The 20876-nt window shown below is 32.9% G+C and overlaps 1 protein-coding gene across 15 annotated transcripts in view; it reads left to right on the forward strand.

Annotated features, from left to right (window-relative positions):
* LOC126744747 (proton channel OtopLc-like) overlaps positions 1-20876 on the forward strand; it is a 105454-nt gene that overhangs the window by 44442 nt on the left and 40136 nt on the right. For 10 of the 15 annotated variants that reach the window (XM_050452279.1, XM_050452291.1, XM_050452294.1 and 7 more), the window contains 3 exons: positions 10658-10880; positions 10931-11083; positions 13974-14057. In XM_050452279.1, coding sequence (XP_050308236.1) covers positions 10658-10880; positions 10931-11083; positions 13974-14057 — 460 coding nt within the window. Of the gene's footprint in view, positions 1-4579; positions 4729-10657; positions 10881-10930; positions 11084-13973; positions 14058-20876 lie in introns of those variants that run through there. The other 5 variants (XM_050452282.1, XM_050452288.1, XM_050452287.1 and 2 more) reach the window with 2 other exon arrangements.

A 20876-nucleotide genomic window follows, 5' to 3' on the forward strand; every position in this document is an offset into this window, starting at 1 on the left:
GCACATCGAGATCGGCGTTGTACAGTTGAGGTTTCTGAACATTTTTAAACCACATCGTTGGATTGGACCCTATAAATGGGTCCGCCAGGCCTGATATAACACCCATGGATTTTTCCATATGGGGTTATACGATAACATATACGATAACAACTGCCTCAGGGATACTAGTAGGCAAATTTTGAGGGCATGGATAATCATATCGTATTATTTTATAAACAGATGCGTCAAGGAAAGAAATTTTATAAAGTCAGTTGGTTATAAAATTAAAGACTAATTTTTTTTTTGTTTATTCAGTACAATGACAGATTCCAGTACAATGTCAAATTTGTTTCCAAAATCTACAGGGTGTTTCAGAACTATGGGATCAAACTTCTAGGGGTTGTTCAGTGCAACAGTAGAATCCATTTGAGTATAGGAACGCATGTCCGGAAATGTGTCACTACGCCACTACGGCCCTAAGACGCGTTTAAATTTAGAAAAAATATTAATTATCTAAATAGGATCGGATGCATTTATTTTTACCTTTTATATATGATACCATCACAACAATTGTTCAAAATGTCTTCCTCCAACCTCAATACACCGATTGAAACACCGCACATGATTTCGGCGGACTACACTAAAAATTTGATCCTCGTTTTGAATGATTTCAAATGCTGCTGTTATTCATCCAATTAAGTCTAGCTCTGATTTTAGTGGAGTTTCGTAGACTAAAGACTTTACATGTCCCTACAAGAAAAAATCGAACGACGTTAAATCGGGTGACCTAGGAGGCCAAGAAACTGCTCCACCTCTGGCAATCCAACGGTGCCCAAACCGATGAGCCAAATACTCGCGTACTTGTACAACAAAGTGAGCCGGCGCTCCATCATGTTGAAACCACATTTGCTGTCTAACGTTTAGTGGAACATTTTCAAGTAGTTCTGGGAAAACTTCCTCCATGGAACGCAGATAAATAGGTCCTATTAGCCGTTCGGGTAGAAGGTATGGCCCAAATAAATAATCATCACCAATGCTTGCCCATACGTTGACAGACAGACCAACGATTCTGATGTTTTCTTGGAAAAAAATGTTTGCCCCCGGGACGCCACTGGACCTTATAATTTTAATCTAATTAGGGTTAAATTAGCCTCTTAATACAACAAGTATTATTGCCAAATTTCAAAAGAATCGGGTAAATATTTTTTTAATATTAATAAAAAATGTATATTTAAAAAAAAAATTATCACCCTGTATCTTGTTTGTCTGTGCAATCTTATAAGCTATTTTCAGCTATTCTCAGTCTATCCCAGTTGGGATTTCCGATACAACTTAATTTATGAGGTGTATGGACAAAGAAATGGAGGTGGAGTTTTGCGGCAATGTATTGCGATTTATCAAAAGCGTTTGATTGTGCCAGTCATGAACTTCTACTGCGGAATCTACATTTTTTGAAAGATCTCTCTCTAAGTAAGGTAGAGTGCAGGTCCATTTTTTTTTCTTCTGCATGTCAATGATCTAGCAAATCTTGATATACAGGAAAAGTTTACGTTCATTTGTGGCACAGCACTTTCAATAATTTCCTTCATTCATCTGTATCTACTGACCTCTAAAAAATTAAAACTTGGTTTGTCTCCAATCTGCAATTGACTGCAAATGGTGGAGCACTGGAGATAGACGATAGAAGATTCAGGATTTTACACACATATACGCCAAGTGAAGAATTCATACTTAATTAAATACGTCTAAATGTCGAATAATTTGCTTTGTCAAAAGCCTTGGACAAGTCCGTTTTATTATTAACAATCATAAAAGTCTTTTAGCTAGCTTCTTTGTAAGAAAAAATATAGTATACTGGCTTGGCAAATTTCTTTCTTGGGTGCAATGCAACATAGGGCAAAGCTAAACAAGTTAAAGGAGGAAGTAGGAGAAACGCTATTAATAGTGTCATAGACTGGTTATTACAAGTTGGCCGGACCGGTATACCCACTAGATATAATTCTTAAATAACGTGACTATAAAACTTTTCAATATTATTTTAACCTTGAATCCATGAAAAGTGGCAGTGTTGATTCTGAAAGAACTTTTTTCTACATAAAATAGCGCAGCATCTTTTGCCCACTTACTATAAATTAGTCGTGGTAATATTTTCAAAATAAACCGTCCGCTACAGTTATTTCAACCTAATTTAGGTTCAATTTGACATGGTTAAAATGATATTTTAATCGCCACCCGGCAACTCGTTATAGCATAATATTTATGATTAGTAACAGAGCCTGTTATTACAACAAACACTTGAGAACTTAAGAGGTCCATAATTTACGAAATCCCATAAAAATTGATGATAATCACCAACAAAAAAATCTCTGAGAAATAAAACAGAACTTTTTATTAAAACCGAGCTAAGAAAAAATGGCAATGCCAGATACAGTTTATACGTTATGTCTAGACGGAATATTGCTGTACTTGATACATCCATTGAACAGATCTACTAAACTTGGCTCTGTCAAAAGTCAATTAGCAAATGACATCAGTCAACTTTAATATATAAAATTCATCATGGTAAATCCACTTTAAATCATTAACATGTTATAAGCTAGTCATTCAAGCCAGTCAACCTCTATATCGGACAAATTACACTTAAATAATATAGCAGCAATAGATTTTAAAAATGATATCTGTCATCAGTGTCAACTGTCAAACTTATTATAGACTTCGCTATGCCATTCGTAAATGTTAAGTGTCATCTGTCAAGCATTAGAAGTTCTCTTCTTCTTCTTCTTTGTTAATTTTTTTATGTGGGAGATAAACAGTTTCCTGAAATTTTTTTTTTTTAAATTTACTTGACAGTTATGGATTTTGTAATAAATTCAGTATTATGGTAAAAATATGTGTTGCACTAAAACCCCAATCATTTAAAATGTATATAGTGTTTTGTTATTCCTGATACTTCAGGATTTAGTTTACTGACTATGTTTTCTGGAGAATAGATTAATATGCATGCGCCTTAATATATAAAACCAATAGGAGGAACATTATTTTTCTTCTAGGTAATGGCCATTCCATCCGATTCTAGGTCAACGTTCTAAATTTTTTTTTCCGCAAATGAGTGCGTTTCTGTAGTTCACAGTAAGCAGTACTTTCCTTCAGATATTTTGGTTCATTTCAACAACTTTTAAAGAGGTTGATGCTCAGTATTACTTCTCTAGAAAATAATCTTTATTTCGTCCAGGCAGTCGAGTATATACCGGTAGTGCACGTCAATCAGGATTTAGAAAGTTTAGTTTTTCTTCTTTTACCTCCAGTTTCACTACATCAGCTTCACTCCGAATTTGAACAGCAATCTCTTTGTCATGTGGACATACCACTGCTTCACCTTAATCAAAGGAATTTAAAAGGTTAAAAGTATCATCAATATCTTCCTGTGTAAACGTAAAAGATATTGTAGAGGCATCATTGTTTTTTATATAAAACATTAATAAGGTTTCATCAAAAGAGCTCTGGTGACTTTCAGTATTTAAACGCAGGATCATCATTAAATACCTGGCCATCATCATTTAGTTTTTCTTGGGATCAACTGCATCTCCTTGTAAAGAAATATTATGAAGAATGTTTAAATTGGAAAGAGATCTCTGCTTGAAAAACTAATGTTAACTAAAATGGATGATGCTTTTGTTAAGAACATGATTTAGTTTATAACTTGTCCTCCTCACACAATACGATAACGAATCTCTTATATCCTTTATTGTAGATGAAAAAAGTTACGATGAAGGCAGTAAGGTTGTTGATAGTAGTGAGGTTTTTATTATTCCTAATTACTTTAATAAGGTGGAGAGGGAATTTCTGTTCAAACGCTGAAATCTGCTCTCTTCCTAAAAGCTGAGGAACGACTCGCTTCAGTTCTTTATATTAAATATTTATCATATTTTTGAATAAGAGAGGCCCAATAACGTCAACAATTAATTACCACTCAAGCTTACCTCCTTCATTCGCATAGTGAGGAGGATTCTGGGTGTGTTCGAGTATTTTGGGACATTCTTTGATTTTTTCTTGCAGAAAATCAGCGTTAAAAAATAAATTCGTTATTATGGAAAAAACATTTGTTGCTCTATAGACCTTCAAAACTTAATATTATGTAAAGTCTTAAAATTTTGTATTTATTTTAATTTTTCAATTAAAAGCTTAATAACGCGTTGTGTTAAAAAAAAACATTTGTTGCACTATAGACCTCAAAAAATCAATATAAAAAGGGCAATTTATGAACTATTTCCCCAAAATATTTTTATTTTAAATATTTAAAATTTTTATTTATTTTAAATTTCTTTCAGCGGTTTGTTGATAAATGCATATTAAAATTAAAACATTTGTTGCACTACGAAAATTTACAAAAAAGGAATAGAACCTTTGTTAATGTAATTTCATACGCTTTATATTTTCTATTATTTCCATCTTGTAACATAGAAAAATCACACTTCTACTACTACTACTACTACAGCAAATTGAATTTTATTTTAGAAATGTCGGCTTGCTGAAACGGTGGGGAAAGCTCGCTCCCGTTGACTAACTTTTACGGGATTTTACGATATCCAGATCCATAGTGGATTTAGTCGTTTTGTTTACTCTGGCTACGCAAGATTATTTTTAGTGATCCCGGTAGTTTATAAGAATCAAAATTTGCAAAAAAAAAAGAGAAACGATGTTTCGAAATACGAATATTATGAAATATTTTTGTGTTGCGGACGAGCCAAAGTACGTATGTTTTTATTGAAATATTATGTCAAGTTCAGCGCGATCCGGGTCTATTTCCAGACTGTCTTTGATCATTTTATAACATACCTATTTTGTTATTAATATTTGTAACAGCGTATCTTTTTAACACCTACTTAAACAATAAAGTGCTGGACTAATGCTTTTTTGATGGAAAGCACTTTCCAAAATCTGCGGTATTTTAATTTATGATGTCACTTATTCATTAAAAATATATTTCTCGTAATTCTAGATGAGTTACATTGCTAAATTGGTTAACCGTAGTAATAAAATAGTGTTGCTCATCCTACCTAAATTTACTCAATTTTTTAATAAAATAAGCTACATACTTAAAAGAATGTTCATTTGGTCCTTGAATAATTTGTTTTTTTTTTGCACAGTAAAGACAAAGAAAATATTTGAAAACTGAATCTCGGCGAATTTAAGAATCTAGAGTAAAAGTCCAGTAATTTTCTCTTAATTTAAATTACCTGATCAGGGCCGAGCCTAGGGTATTTGCCGCCCGGGTGCAAGAGCTAATTTTGCCGCCCCTTCTGCAGTGATTTTTATAAAAAGTGTTTTAAAAAATGCTCTTACCAAAGAGTACAACGTTTAAAAAAAAGGGTGTAATAAAAAAATCATATTGAATTAAATTTCAAACACAGATATATTAATCAATATTATCTATACAAAAAATATACATAAAAGCATATATTATTTACTTATATAAGCATTTCTATATTAATATGTATAAACATCTAAAGAAAATATATTTTACTTACATACTAATTTAAAGAAATTAAAAAAAAGTAATTAGAACCCTGGTTTAAATCCTAACATTTACTTTTCTTGCCTTTTTATATGCAAATTCCCTAATTAGGTCGGTAACATCTAAATTAGAAACAATGTCTTCCTCAATACTTATTATTGATAAATTTGATAGTCTTGATTGGCCCATTGTGGATCTTAGTTTTTTATTAATTTTAGTTTGGAAAATGAGCGTTCCCCATGAGCTACAGTGACTGGCATTGTTAAAAATATTCTTGAAGCTACCAAATAAATTTGGAAATATGCCTTTCAAATCGTGAGCAACCAGATATATTAATATTTCTTTGGCCGAGAAAATATTTCTATCATTAATGTAAATTGATAATATGTCGATTTCATTATAGAGGTCCAATCCATTTATGTCCATATTTTTTGTTTCAGGGTCAGTTAATTTAGCTTCTAAATTCTTACAATAGGTCATTATTTCGGGTTTGGAAAATGCTTTCAAACTGTTTAAAAAACCAAATAATTCAATATGTTTTTGTAAATCGTGAAATCTCTCATCCAATTTTGAGGTTGAAATATCGAGAATATTTAAAAAAAAAATTACTTTAAAATTTATTGCTCGAGATTGGATTGGCTCATCCTTGTGTTCATAATCAAAAAACGTTTTTTTTTCCTTGATTTTATTGAGTGAATGGCTGAAAAGGAAATTTTGGCGTCTACTTCTTCCGCAATTTTCTTAGATTCATTTATCATGTCTAAAAACCCGTTTTCCGATCTCATTTGTGTCAAAAATAATTTGATTTCTTTTAGAATCTGTACAGCTTCTGGTAAAATAACATTAGACTTTTGCAGTGTTTTGCTTACTATATTAATTTTTGCCAAAATGTTGTACCAAATAACTAAAGAACAAATAAATTTAAATGATTTTATTTATTAGGGACATTGCAGTATTCTTTGTTTCATTATCTCTGCTTCCATCATTAAAAAGCGTAAACAGAGCATCATACACTTTTTCTAACTCAAATCTAAGAGTTTTTATTGCCTCAATACGGCTTTCCTAGCGGGTATCCGATAAGGGCTTTAGTGTTAGCCTGAGCAGCTCTTTTAAGAGAGCATTCCATCTGTAAGTTGAGACCGAAAAAAAGACATATTTCCTGAATAATGCTAAAAAAATGAGTTACTTCTAGAGAGCTTTTTGCTGCATCATTAACGACTAAATTTAAACTATGGGCGGCACAGGGTACAAAAAAGGCTCTAGGATTAATATTTAAAAAATTTTTTTGTAGGCCATTGTGCTTGCCTTTCATGTTTGCTCCGTTGTCATCATCAATAAAAACGAATCTAACAATAATGTTAATTTGTTCTTGGTGACTAACGTCAGGTGTACAGTCAAGAATGATTGAGAAATATTTGCATAGATTTAAACATTCAACAATACACTTTTTTACTTTTTCTCCTATTAAAAAAATCAATTCATTTTGTATTTTATCTGCCAAATAATGCGGAATTTTGTTCCCATCTTTTTGGACTCTGTCAATATGTTCGGCCATTACAGAATCAAATTTTGCAATCGTCTCAATTAATTTCAGAAAATTACCGTTACCCTTATCAAATAGTTTTTGACTATTACCCCTAAAAGCTAAATTTTGTCCAGCTAAAAACTGGATAACAGATATTATTCTCTCTAAAATCGAAGTCCATCTTTTTTTTTCCATTTGAAATAAATTTTGATTGATACCACAGTTAAACCTTTTTCTATTTATTTTTTTAATTCAAGCCATTTCCTAACACTTTCAAAATGCCCGTTACTGGTTTCGTGTCTTTCTAAAGTCCGAGATAAATGTCGCTAGTCACTATAGCCATTCCACTCATTAAAACTATTATCAGAAACTTTAAATAATTTACAAGGAAAACAGCACACTGAATCTTTAGATTTTGAGTAAATAAGCCAGGTTCTAGGAACTTTTTCATTGTTAGTTAATTTTTTTCAAAGTAAGCAGCGCTAAAACATCTATTTAAATTATTAATGGGATAATTAATATTTTTAATTTGAACAGGTCCTATTTCTAAAATCAATAATCTAATATTATACGTTAATATTTCGGGCCAATATGCTGGATCTTTAAATCGTCCTTCATTTACCTGAATAGCTTCAATGTTCTCAGCTTGCGTATTTGCTGGCGTCTTCGTCGAGTGATCATCTTGTTTCAGTTCATCTCCTGATGGTTGTTGATCTCCATCATTTTACATCGGCATCGGCTTCAGTTGACGTCGAAGGTCGAACATCCGGCCTTTGGCTTGTTGAAGGTTGAGGTTGTGCCGGTTGTGGGTTCGTTGATGACGCAAAAAATTTTTTTAACGAACCTGCTAACCGCCTGTCATCTTCCTCCTTTTCTAGCTTCCTTTTTGAGTATTGGGAACTAGAAAGCCTCTTTCGACCATCAGCCATCTAAATCAACAAATATTTTTTTTAGAATTGGCCCAAAAATCAGACATTACTTTTTTCAATGAAAAATTGCTTAAGGCATGAAGTTCTAAATATTTGGAAGATATTAATAAAATATTTTAAACTTACCGTTAACAACACAAACACAATTTTTATATAAAATGTATTAAAAATAAACACTAATCGACAAGTCGCTTTAAAACTCGCAAATTAAAATAAATTAAAAACAAAAGGGTGGGAATTTCTAAACATTACACCCCCACTTATTTCTGCAACTCCAAAATACATATTATCTATTACCCAAAAGTATTGAAATTCCACAAGAAATAAATTTCGAGGAATTACTATTGGTGGTACTTTACGCAGCTCTTTTAATTACGCCCTGGCTGAACCCACCATAATTGCGGTGCTATTGTTTTTATTACCTGGTTCTGGTACCTATTTATTTATGTATATAGATTATTATTATTATTATAGCAACGATTCGGGGAACAATGCTTGGTTTCAGTAAACATTGTATTCTGTTGGCGCCTTAATTATAAGTTTTAAATTTTATAAATTTTTGTTATTCATAATTTTTTTTTCATTACTTGGCGCTTTTTTATTTTATTTTTCGGATATTTTGCCGCCTCCGGGCGGCGCACCCCTTGCACTCCCGGCACGGCTCGGCCCTGTACCTGATCTCTCCATGTAAAACGTTTTTATTAAGTTTTTGTATAAAAATAGTGTATTTCCCTTGAAAAGTACGGTCTTCTTTTTAAAGAATATTTTTTGCTTCTTAAGGCATTACATTCTAAAAGGAATAAAAACGAAATTTTTCTTCTTAACATTTTTGTATCTAAATTAAACTTTTATATCTGAAATTGTTTATAATAATTGTTTTCCTTGCTATTCAACATTCTTTGCTCAAGAGATACTATAGCTGTTATTATTTTTATTAGTTTCTACGCCCGTTGTTCCAAAAATATAATTTTTTTACGCATTTATAGTCACTGCAGACTAAAAATAGCTATGGATTATAGACTGAACGAGCTGGAATAATTAGTGTCTTTCTTATACTAGTTAAGCTAGTTTTATGAAATTTAAAGGAGACCTATCCTTTACAACTATCCAAAGCTGTGAAAAAGGATTTTACAAAAATTTGTCCCAAACTTGGAAAAAGTTCTTCGCCTACGAATCCTAGACCGAACGAGCTAAAATAATTAGTGTTTTTCTTATACTAGTTAGACTAGAGTAATTAAATTGGAAAGTAAGCTTTTATTGTTGTACAAAAGGAGCCTACAAAATGTCTGCCCTAACTGGGATAAAAATTGGAAAATAATCCTTCGTCTACGAATCCTAGGCTCAACGAGCTGGAACAATTAGTGTTTTTATTAAACTATAGCAGACTCATATTATTTAAAAGGGAGCTACTATAAATTACTATGCAAGCCTGTGCAAAAGAATTTTTTAAACTTATAACCCAAACTAGAAAAAATAGGAAAGAGGTCTTCGCCTATAAAGTCTAAACTGAGCGTGCTGGAATAATTAGTGTTCTTATGAAACTAGTTAAGCTAGAGTCATAAAATATGGAAAAGCTACTTTAAGTAACTGCCCAGGCCTGTACAAATGAATTTTGCAAAACTTTTATTCCAAACTGGGAAAAAATTAGGAGAGAGATTTAGATTTTTAGACTGAACGAACTAGAAGAATTAGTGTTTCTATTAAATTCTTCTCTAAATAACTGTTCGAGGCTGTGCAAAAGAATTTTGTAAAAATTTTAATCCAAACTGGGGAAAAAAATAGGAATAAGGCCTTCGCCTACGATTCTAGACTGAACGAGCTGGAATAATTATTAATGTTTTTCTTCAATTAAGCTAGAGGTGTGAAATTTAAATAAAAACTATTTTACAAAGCCATTTAGAACTGTGCGTAAGGATTTTGAATAATTCCCTCCCTAACTGAGAAAAATTGGGAAAGATCTCTTCGCCTACGTATTTTAGACCGAACGAGTTGGAATAACTAGTGTTATTCTTAAACTATTTAAGCTAGAGTTTTGAAATTTAAAACGGATTTTATATAGACAACTGTCCAGGTCTGCGCAAAAGGATTTTACAAAATTATGTCCCAAAATATGAGAAAAATTAGGAAAGAGTTCTTCGCCTACGTATCCTAGACTAAACGAGCTAGAACAATTAGTGTTTTTATTAAACTAGTTGAGCTAGACTTAAAAATTTGAAACATTTCTACTCTTTATAATTGGTTAGAGCTGTGGAAAATAATTTTGCAAAATCATATCCCAAACTGGGAAAAAATCAGGTAGAAGTTCTTCGCCTATGGATTCTTGATTGAAGGAACAGGAATAATCAGGTGTTTTCTCAAAATATTTGACATTGGGTCATGAAATTTAAAGGAGAGTTACCCGATATAACTGTCAATGGCTGTACAAACGGATTTTGCAAAATGCCTTCCCTAATCTAAGGTCATAATATTAAAAGGATAACTTCTGTGAAAAACTGCCCAGTCCTTGGTAATTGTCAATTTTTTGCTAGTTTTTGGATTTCTACGAGATTTCATTTTTCAATTACGATTTGATTCATCTCACTATAAACGATTTTACTACATTTCTTTGATTTTTGTCTGCATGGCCTCCAAACATTATTTTCGGGGGGTTTAAAAAAAATGAATACCAACACAACAAAAACAATTTATACGAATTTTCTTTGCTTTCAGAACATCTCTCTTCATTATCATGAGCTTTGTATATGCAAAGCTGCTTGTCGTAGTATGTATAGCGTATGTGTTCTCAGACGTAGTCACCCACAACATTCCACTCTACTACTACGAAGGATTTTTCACTTATCTCTACGGCATGAGCATCCTGTTTTTGCTCTACGTATTCTGTTTTCTTCTGCAAGAAAGCTCTTGCTGTGCCGGAAATGAGAAAGAGATAAAAGTACGTATTTCATTATTTGATCTGACCTGGATATCCATATACTGTTTTAGGTGAAGCAACCGCCGAAGCAAAAAGCCAAAGAAAAAGAAAAAGAACGAAAACAAGAGGAAGAAAAAAAGAAAAAAGAAGAAAAGGAACAAAAAAAGAAGGAGGAAAAGGAGAAGAAGAAAGACAAAGATAAGAAGAGCAAGAAGCAAGACAAGGTAAATATTGTTAATAACTAACGCATAAGTTAATAACCATACAATTGTATGTAAACCTTTAACGCACAAAGGAAGATCGCTTATGCTCATGTACACCCACCCATCACCCATATATGATTTGTCATTATTTTGTTAGAAATGTTCTGTTGATTTTATGTAGATTCCGGATTGGATGCTTGATTGTCATTTTTTAACATTGCTTCATTCATGTAACACAATAACAAAATTGTCAAATTTTATTTGCGAATACCTATTAAATTAAATTGTATTGTCTCTTAGTCTTACCTGTATCTATGGCACTTCCATATGAAATTCTCCATGTTCGCACAATGAATTACCAGTGCGGGAATATTCGTTGTCGCACTTGTTTCGGAAGTATTAGTGACGACATCTAAGAGTCATCCTTCAAAACATGGTCTGATAATAATAATCTTGTTTTTGACATTTATATCGTGGCGCCATCTAACGGTCATGCTAAGGTCTTTTGATCTGAGAAGGTAGTTCAGATTAGCTTTAGTGTCATCTTTAATATACAGGGTGTTCATTTGAAAACTTCCCACCAAGGATTTATCGAAAACCACTGTTAAAAAAAAAAAACGCCGAAATGCGTCAAAAGGTTTGTCAAGGAGAACAACTTTCTAACCTAAAATTACTTCACCCCTTTTCACCCTCTGCCTCCCAGGGTCATCCCCTTAAAAATTTTAAATGGCAAGGGGTATCGAGTAACAGCTTGTTTAAAAGGTCTTTCGAAGTCTTTTATTTTGACGTTTGATTTTTTTGAATCGATCGATTCGTTTTCGAGAAAATCAGAAAAATCTTTGTTTACTTTAATTTGTTCAGATAGAAAACAAAAACATGAAAATATCAGTTTTTATTTCAATAAGTGTTCAAAATGTTCCTCGTTTTTGGCCAAACAATGATATAGGATAGGCGATGTTCAAATTCCTGACGGACATTTTCAAAATCATGTTGTGGGATATCATGGCAGCTGTCGATGATACGTTGACGAAGTTCATTTAAACTTTCAGGTTGGGGAGTAAACACAATAGATTTTAAATGACCCCCATAGACAAAAGTCTAACGGCGGTTTATCAGGAGATCTAGCGGGCCATTCTATAGGCCCCCTTCGCCCTATCCATTTATCTGGAAACTCGTCGTCTAGCCATTGCCGAACGGGAAGAACATAGTGAGGAGGAGCGCCGTCTTGCTGGAAATATATTTCAGCCTCATCAAGTATAGGGTTTCCACAATCATCGATTTGGTTTTCAATGGATTCAGTGACAAGCGGATTGATGGTATTTTCCAACATATCCAAATAAATGTCTCCATTTAAATTTCCGTTAATAAATAAAGGCCCAATCACTTTATTTCCTAAAGTGCCTGCCCATACATTAATTTTTTGAGGGTATTGGGTATGCCCTTCTACAAATGCATGAGGATTTTCATTGCTCCAATATCTACAGTTAGATTCATTTTGAATGGATGAAATTTATGAAGTTTGGTAACTGTGTGAACAGAACCTAATGAAATACCAGTGGCAGCAACAATTTTGCGTAATGAAATATTAGGATTTATTCCAAAATGACCCAAAACTTCAACTTGAGCGGCTCCATCCAAAATTCGCCGATGATCACGTTTTTTATTTGCAACAGATGTATGTATATTTAGACCTCTTAAGTTAACTTATATGGATTTTCACATATGGTCTAACATGCTAAACCTTCCATAATGAGTTGAACAATTCCAAGTTTTTTGCTTTTACTCTGGATCTTTTGATGTAGTTATTTCTCCAGCTTCTGGTTTCATCTTGATTTCACTCTTTTGATTGAATTTTTATTTTTTATTATAACGTTTAACGTTTATAAACGTTATTAACGTATGATAAAGTTTTTGTTAGCTTACTTCCAGACCCTTTGCGAGATCATCAGCTTTTTATTAAATACATGTATATTCTGGATCACTTGGTGTAACTTTTTCTTCAGCCTGAGATGTTCCTCACCTTCACCCATGCTGGAAATTGAAGAATCCTGGATCTTTCTTCTCCAGCCCCTTGGTCTCTAACCCCCTTTTATCAAAGCTTCAACTAATAATTCTTCTTCAAATTGGTAAGTCAAAGTGTGGTTTCTGGTTTGCTATTAAAGTCGTCTAATCGGGTCACCATTTAACATTAGGCAATGTATTGTAACTAATTCTGTTATGGAGTTTCCCTTGACGGATCTTCAAAGAGTTCAATGAATTTTACAAAGCCTGTTGCCCATCCTGGATCTCTTGGTGTAATTTCTTGTCCAGCCTCTAATATGCCTCAAGGATCTCGTTAATTTACACAAATATTTCCAAAGCGTTTGACAAGATTTGTTATAGCAGGTTGCTTACTAAAGCTCAAGAAAGTTGCACTTGGTGGCCCTAATTGGATGTGCTGGTCTTTAGAAACATAAGGAAACTTGGAAAGCACCTGTTGTGTCTCAAGACTCTCATTTTGATCCAATATCAATATCAAAAATCTTACTTCTTCTTCTTCTTTGGAATCTTTAAACTCAACACATGATCAACCAATGTCCTTTTATTTAGAGATAATTTAAAAGTAATATGTAGCAAATAAAATTTGACATAATGTACATTCACAACATCAAACCCAACCATTAAACACTCGTTAAAAAATCTTTGTTTGTAGGCATATGTACTTAGATATATCTATCATTACATACGGTCACGTAGATATTAACTATACACCCTGGCTAACCAAGTTCTTGGGTGCGCAAATCGTTTTGGGCACTCAAGAAAGGAGTTTACCGGGCGTGTATATTTGTTTGAAAATGAATAAAAGACAATCGATCTACTCCGGAGTCGCTGTATATTTTGCTAAAACTTCCTAATATCGAGGATGTTTCAGCAAAAAGCGTCCAGCTCCAAAACCAAACCGGACGGGTCGCGCGATCCAGATTTCAACATCTCTTTTAGTTTTGAAGATATTAAGGTATGTACTAACATACTTTTTTTTATTTTATTCTAAATTGGCACTATTTTTGTCATTGTTTTTTATTAGTTAAACAAGCGCGGACTGACGAGGATAACAACATATTTAACTCTGGATGATTACTGAATGTTGTCCTTTTCTTGTTTAATTAATGATTAAATTGTGTGGAAAGTAGATTAGAATCGCTTATATTTTATAGCACTAAACTTGTCAAGTTTGGTTTTCGAGTGGTTTAATTAATAGTGACTGTTGAAACTTATTAAGTTAATTATTGATAAGCATTAAGTTTACTTAAGTTATATGACTCAAAAACGTAAATATTCGAAGATTTATAACAAATGAAGGAGAATTCAAAATCAATTTCAGACGATTAAGCTTTGAATAAATAAACCGTTTTTTTATTAAATATTTTAAACGAATTTATTAAGCAACAAAAGGATTCATTTGTATTTCTTTGACATTAAAAATTCTGTTAATTGCCCTGGATAGCTCTCAAGAAATAAATTCGTTGCTCTAAATAGCTCTGTTATTTGTTCTAATTAAATTTGAATAGCTTTAGAGCTTTAAATGGGTATCTTTGGACATTGTTCAGAGTCAAAATCAGATCAGTCGATCCGGAAAAACTATATTAAGAACATGTTGATCAAGATTACAAGTTTCTAAAGCCTAAACGATGTATGGCCTTCAAAGCCTAAATAGTCCATTACAAAGTAGAATAGAGGATTTGAAGACATCCCTCCAGGACTAGAACAGCTTTGGATAAGGTAAAGTCGGGTGAGATGGCCACGGTTTTCAATGGTAGGCGCCTGTGAATTTTTGGTGAGGGGTATGTCTTACGATTATTTTTTTTTATCATAGCCTATTTATCATCCTAACTAAGGTAGATAAATAAATACGATAAAAATACTTTTATTTTTTTATTATTATTAGTATAGAAAAAAGCTACATGTGGCCATCTCTTCCTGTTTGATGGGGACAATTGGCCAATGCAGTGAGGGAATAAAATGGAAAACATCTGAAATTAACACATTATTCATAGGATTAATAAAAAAGATAGTCATAAGCAAGTATTTTGCTTCTTTTGAAATGCAGATTGACCACAATTTTGGCAAGTATTTATATAATGAGAGCAATTTTCATGAAACCACTTTTGGCATATTATGCACTGCAACCAATCTTCCTTTTTTCGGGTGTTGTTGTAGCTTTCTCCGCATCCCGCACATTCCGTATCATCCACTTCGGAAAGGGTATCGCTTTCCTCTTCATACTGAATTTCTATGTCCTCCTCATCATCAGAGCTAGGTGAAGGTGAGCGTTTTCTCTTTTGAACATTCGTTTTTCCTCGAATTTTCTTTTTTGTGGGGTCGTTGAGTTTTTTATTTTTTTTTGCGGACCGCTCTCTCACAGTTGCAATATGTTCAGGAGAGGTTAAAAGGGTAGCAACCTTCTTTGCTCGTTTTTTTGCAGAAACAACTAGTTTGGGTGTGGGATTAATCTGATCAAGAAGTTTCCCAGGTGTCAAATCTGGAAGAGTTGTTCCTTCCACTGGAGTTGTACATCGAGGAGGTTCTGATGTGTCAGCACGGCTACAGGATGGCACTGCATCATCCATCATATTGATTGGGCGTCTAACTTCTTGTGTTTCTTCTGCCTTATTTTCTTGAGAAATAGAATGTTGACTGTTTGTTACTTGTGTGAGTGTTTCCTGGCGTCCTGTGGTTTCGCTGTTTATTAGTCGATCAGAAACTGTGTATGCATAATCCAGTATGGAATCGGGGTTAAATGGAAATATGACAGTGGCTCTGAAGCCGGACATTGCATTTCCAGCGGTCGCTGACTTTCCCCAGCTTTTCCTTAGAACTTCACCAAATTGAAGACGCCCTAATTTCCTTCCCGGGTGACTGTGCATCCATTCTCTACAAGCTTGATAGTAGAATGACTTCAATGACTTAAAAAAAGCTCTATCGAGAGGTTGCAAATAATGAGTGGTATGCGGTGGTAGGCACAACAAAACGACATTATTTGCCTCAGCTGTTTCTAGAAGTTCAACACAGGAACAATGAGATGCATGCCCATCAAGAATTAGTAATGTCTTCTCCTCTTCACCTTTACGAGGCAAGAAGTGGTTTTTGAACCAATCCAAAAAAATGTTAGCAGTAACATAGGCTGATTTTTGAGACATGACAATATGTGAGCCAGGCGGCATTGAATCGGTCCACTCACTCTTCAAATTCTTGCCTTTAAATATGCAGACTGGTGGCAGAAAAACACCCTCTGCATTACAGCATGCGATGCACGAGATTGTCTCACCCTTTTCCCCAGATGTTACTGTAACAACATCCTTTGCACCTTTTTCGGCTAAAACATGGCCAGGTCGATTATTAGGTTGCAGGCCTGTTTCATCAACGTGATAGATGCACCGAGGTTTCTCGAAAAGATTATTTTCTTCCAGTATTTCTTGCAGAAGTTTGAAATAATTTCCTACATCTAAACGGTTCATGGCCTCACCTCGCCCTAGGGATACACCTTCTGCCTTGCGAATGGACAAATCGGGGTGTCTTCTTAAAAAAGACCTAAACCAATCAGAACCGGCAGCCCCCTTTTCTTTATTGAACTTATGATTGATCTGTAGACTCTCCGCGAAATCGTACGCAAGTTTTTGTACATCGGGTACCGTCATGGGAAAACCATATTTTTGCGCTTTTTTAATATGTTGAACCAATTTGTTTTCATTTGCCTCACCCAACATGCTATCCGGTGCCATTTTACCAGTTGTGGACACATTATTTTTTATTTTCCTTTCAACGGTTTTTCTAGGAATTTCATAGTTTTTTGAAGCGCCATTGACAGAACAACCATTTCTGACATCTTTAATTGCCCGTCTGAGATTTTCTTCAGTATAATTTCCACGATTTGAGTTTTTCCTTTTATAGTTCGTTGGCATTTTTCCGCAGCAAACACTGGAAACGAGGTCCTACTGTTAGGTGGCCATCACTCCCGAATGCTAGGGAGAGATGGCCAAGGTGATAATCAAAAACCCCTGCACATTAATAATTTTTTTTTGTGGTTAGGATTATCTAATGAACATTCTACTCAAAATTCGACCTCGAGGTGAACATATACACACTGGCTGTGCTGATGCGTAAATGATTATTGGCGGAGAGGGCTGGCAGCGCCATCGCATGGCGCGTTCTTCAAGTTTTAACCGTTGGCCATCTCTACCGGCTGGCGATCTCACCCGACTTTACCCTAATCTAAAACGAGTGCGATAATTACTATGAACAGCTCTGAAACAGCTTTATAGGAATGTGAAAAAGTTCCATGGAAGGCATACAAGGAGCTACTTAAACGCTATTATCAAGAATCTTCAAATTCAAGTAATTGTAAAAAATCCTAAAAATCTAGGAACTTACAGAAGTTTAATAATAGCTTTCTAAGACTATGCTAGGATTCAAGAGATAGCTGTGATCCACCAGTACTAGAATCGAGGAAAGTGGATAATAGTTTTTTTTTGTTCAAGCTTTAGGCTTTAGACGTGGAAACTCTTTCAGAGAACCATTTTGGTATGTAAATAATGCACATTATAGTCAATCATTATACGCTCTTACTTGCCACACATACTCGTGTACTGTATACAGGGTGGTCCCTTTAACTGGTTAGAATTCAATGTTTCAAATAAATGGTGTAATTCATTATTTATATTTTCAAAGACAGTGAATTTTTACAGAAAAAAAAAGGAAATTTGACCTAAATTTAATTTTTTTTTATCCAAGACACATCATGGTTGATCCACGTTGGCTTAATTAAAATTAAAACATATTAAAGATTTTTCTAATAAAATCATTTGGCACCTATTTCAGTGTTTTTTTTTTTTAATTATTTAACATTAAAAAAGTTTGGAAGCTAGAAGAATTTTTTTGTATTGAAGTATCTAAGGGTAAAATGCTCATATCTCTGAAACTAATAGAGTTGAGAAGGCTTCCTGACAGATTCTCCTAAAATAATCATTGGACACCTATTTGTGCGTTTTTTAAAAACAATATTTATAATAAAGAAGTAAACCTTGGAAGTCGAAAAACTGTTTTTCCAGTTAAGATTTTTAGCGGCAAAATACTCACATCAATATAGATTTAATACGACATATCGGATTAAAGAAAACGTTAATCAGCTGCAATTAAGTTATGCATCAAGATATTTTCAACATCTTTTACAGGTAACCAGCACTGAAGGAAATATTGAAAACTGAGTGAACTGTCCTGGAAAATTACTATTATTTAATGGTGCTATTCGACTGTAAAGGGTGTCATTTGTATTCATTATATACCTTTTTATTTGTGGAATAATTGTAAAATTAAGTTGGTTGGTTAACTTTCAGTTCATATTTTTTTTTATATTAATATATGTTATTAATTAATCCATTAAAAACTGAAACGATCGGATTTAATTGTTACTTAAATGTTGTTTAAGGTTTATGTTTTAATAATAATTATTCGTTAAATTTTTATGGCCCAATCAATTAAGTAATATTGACATTAGCATTAAATTTCTTAGGCAAAATTAGCTTAAAACGAGTATCAAGTCGATAGGTTTATTTTCTTTTAAATAAATCTTGTAATTTCTAGAAAATTTATTTATTATTAAAATATTTATTTTAATTTTCATTGTTATTTTTTTAATTAAATTTATTCATTAATTACGTAGTTAGTCTAATTTTGTAATTATTTTTTTTATAAATTATTTTAATCACTCGAGTTCCCAGTCTTAAACTCAAATTTTTCAATCAATGCAAACGATTTATAAATAATATATGTTTTCTACTACCGTGCGTAAAGTGCTCACTTTACACGCTTCCCAGGGTGTGTAAAGTTTCACACGCACTAGTGCGTAAAGAATAATTTAACAATAATTTTATAATTTGTAAAAAAATGTGTTGACGTGTCAAATTTCCCATTCATAAGAAAAGGATTATTTTACACACTTGTTACATAAATAACTATTTTGAATATTTTCAAGAATTTATTTATTAAACATATTAAAAAAAACGAAAATAAGTAATAATTTAATTAAATTTACTTTCCAAATTTTTTCAATGAATTTCAAGGCATTTTTGTTAATCAAAACTATTAACCAGACCTTTGCTTCATCGAAAACAACGATTTATGAGGGGCATGCTTGTATCAACCTGGTCGTATCAATAAGTGAGGCTAAAGGGTCAATTCCTCCCAATAAGGTCCAAAAACACTGAAAAAAACTCTTAAAATCATGATGGATAGTCGCAAAAATAAAATTGCATTGACATGAAGATATCTTTTCCTTTTATTTCCTTGAATAATGCCTAAAATGAAACATACTACCCTGTATACGATATAACCAAAACAGGCGAGCAACAATGAAAGATCTCATTCCCTCGATGACAATGTATAATAATAATTTCACCAAGCCCAAACAACAACAATTGCATTGTGTCCTGACATCCCTTCATTTTTTTTTCTCTGTCTCTCTTTTAATCAGTGAACTTGAAAACTGTTATGCGATCTTCCTTTGTTAACCGATGCCTCTAGGTAGGTACCGAATATGACACCAAACTAGATAAACTCAATCGGGTATTTTTTTTCGCAAAATAATCGTGGGTGTATATTGTTGCACTGTTTTCGCTTTAAATTGTTTTCCATGGGAAGTAGGCCTACGTAATTGCCTTGAAATGATCAATTACGAGGTTGACGGTTTCAAAATTTAAATAAGGACGGAAAGATGAATGAATGGGGCTTACGTGTAATTTAATATAGTTTACTTAGACTGTTGTTATTATCTCAAGGCTTGAAACGCACTTGAATCTAATGCTTTTTTTTTTTAATATTTAATTCCTCTTTGGCAACGTTGCATATTATTTATTATGTTGATTTTCGTTAATTTTGACTAATCGTTACTCGGCTATTAAGTAATAATTTAAATTACCGTTGTTTTATTGAAAACCTATAATAAAAAAACTACCTGTTTTTATTGTTTTAAGAACATTTATTTAGTGTAGTAATACTGGAGAACGAAAACATAGAATTTGCCTATAAAGGAGCATTTAAAATAAAAATTACTAAACAGAATAGTATATGATATCAAATATTCTACAGTTTAATAAATTAATATACTTTGACCATATACAGCTGACAAACATACCAAAACCAAAAATTTACTAAAAAACGTTGATTAAATGTATATTTAACGATAATAATATATGAGGTGTTGCTTGGGATGTCCATTTTAAAAGTTTTTATTTCTAGGCAGTTGAAACTCGATCAAGTCTGAAAAGCATAATAAAATTTTTTAAATGCCTGTAAAAATTTACTTTAAATGCCCGAAAAAAATAAATAAATTATCGTTAAATGCTCTGAAGTAGTCATTTTTCACCTTTTCGCACTTCTTTTTACCTTCCAGGCATCTAAACTAATCATTATATTCTTCCAGGCAATTAAAACGTATGCCTGAAATTATAAAAAACTACTCGAAATGCCTGGAATAATTTAAAAATGTCTCCTAATATTCCTGAAAAAATCTAAATTATCATTAAAATATCTCAAAACATAGGTATTTTTTTACCTATTTCCAGGCTGTTGAATGCACTTTTTTTTTACCTTCCAGGCATTTAAACTAATTGCTATATTATTCCAGGCAGTTGAAACTGATGCCTGAAAGACGAAGTACATTTTTTCAAATGCCTGTAAAAAAATTCAATTTACTTTAAATACCTGAAAAAGCATAAATTATCTTTAAATGCTTAGAAGGCGTAGTCATTTTTTACTTTTTCGCACTTCTTTTTACCTTCCA

Source organism: Anthonomus grandis, chromosome 14 (genome assembly GCF_022605725.1).
Source record: "Anthonomus grandis grandis chromosome 14, icAntGran1.3, whole genome shotgun sequence".
Taxonomy (NCBI): Eukaryota; Metazoa; Arthropoda; class Insecta; order Coleoptera; family Curculionidae; genus Anthonomus; species Anthonomus grandis.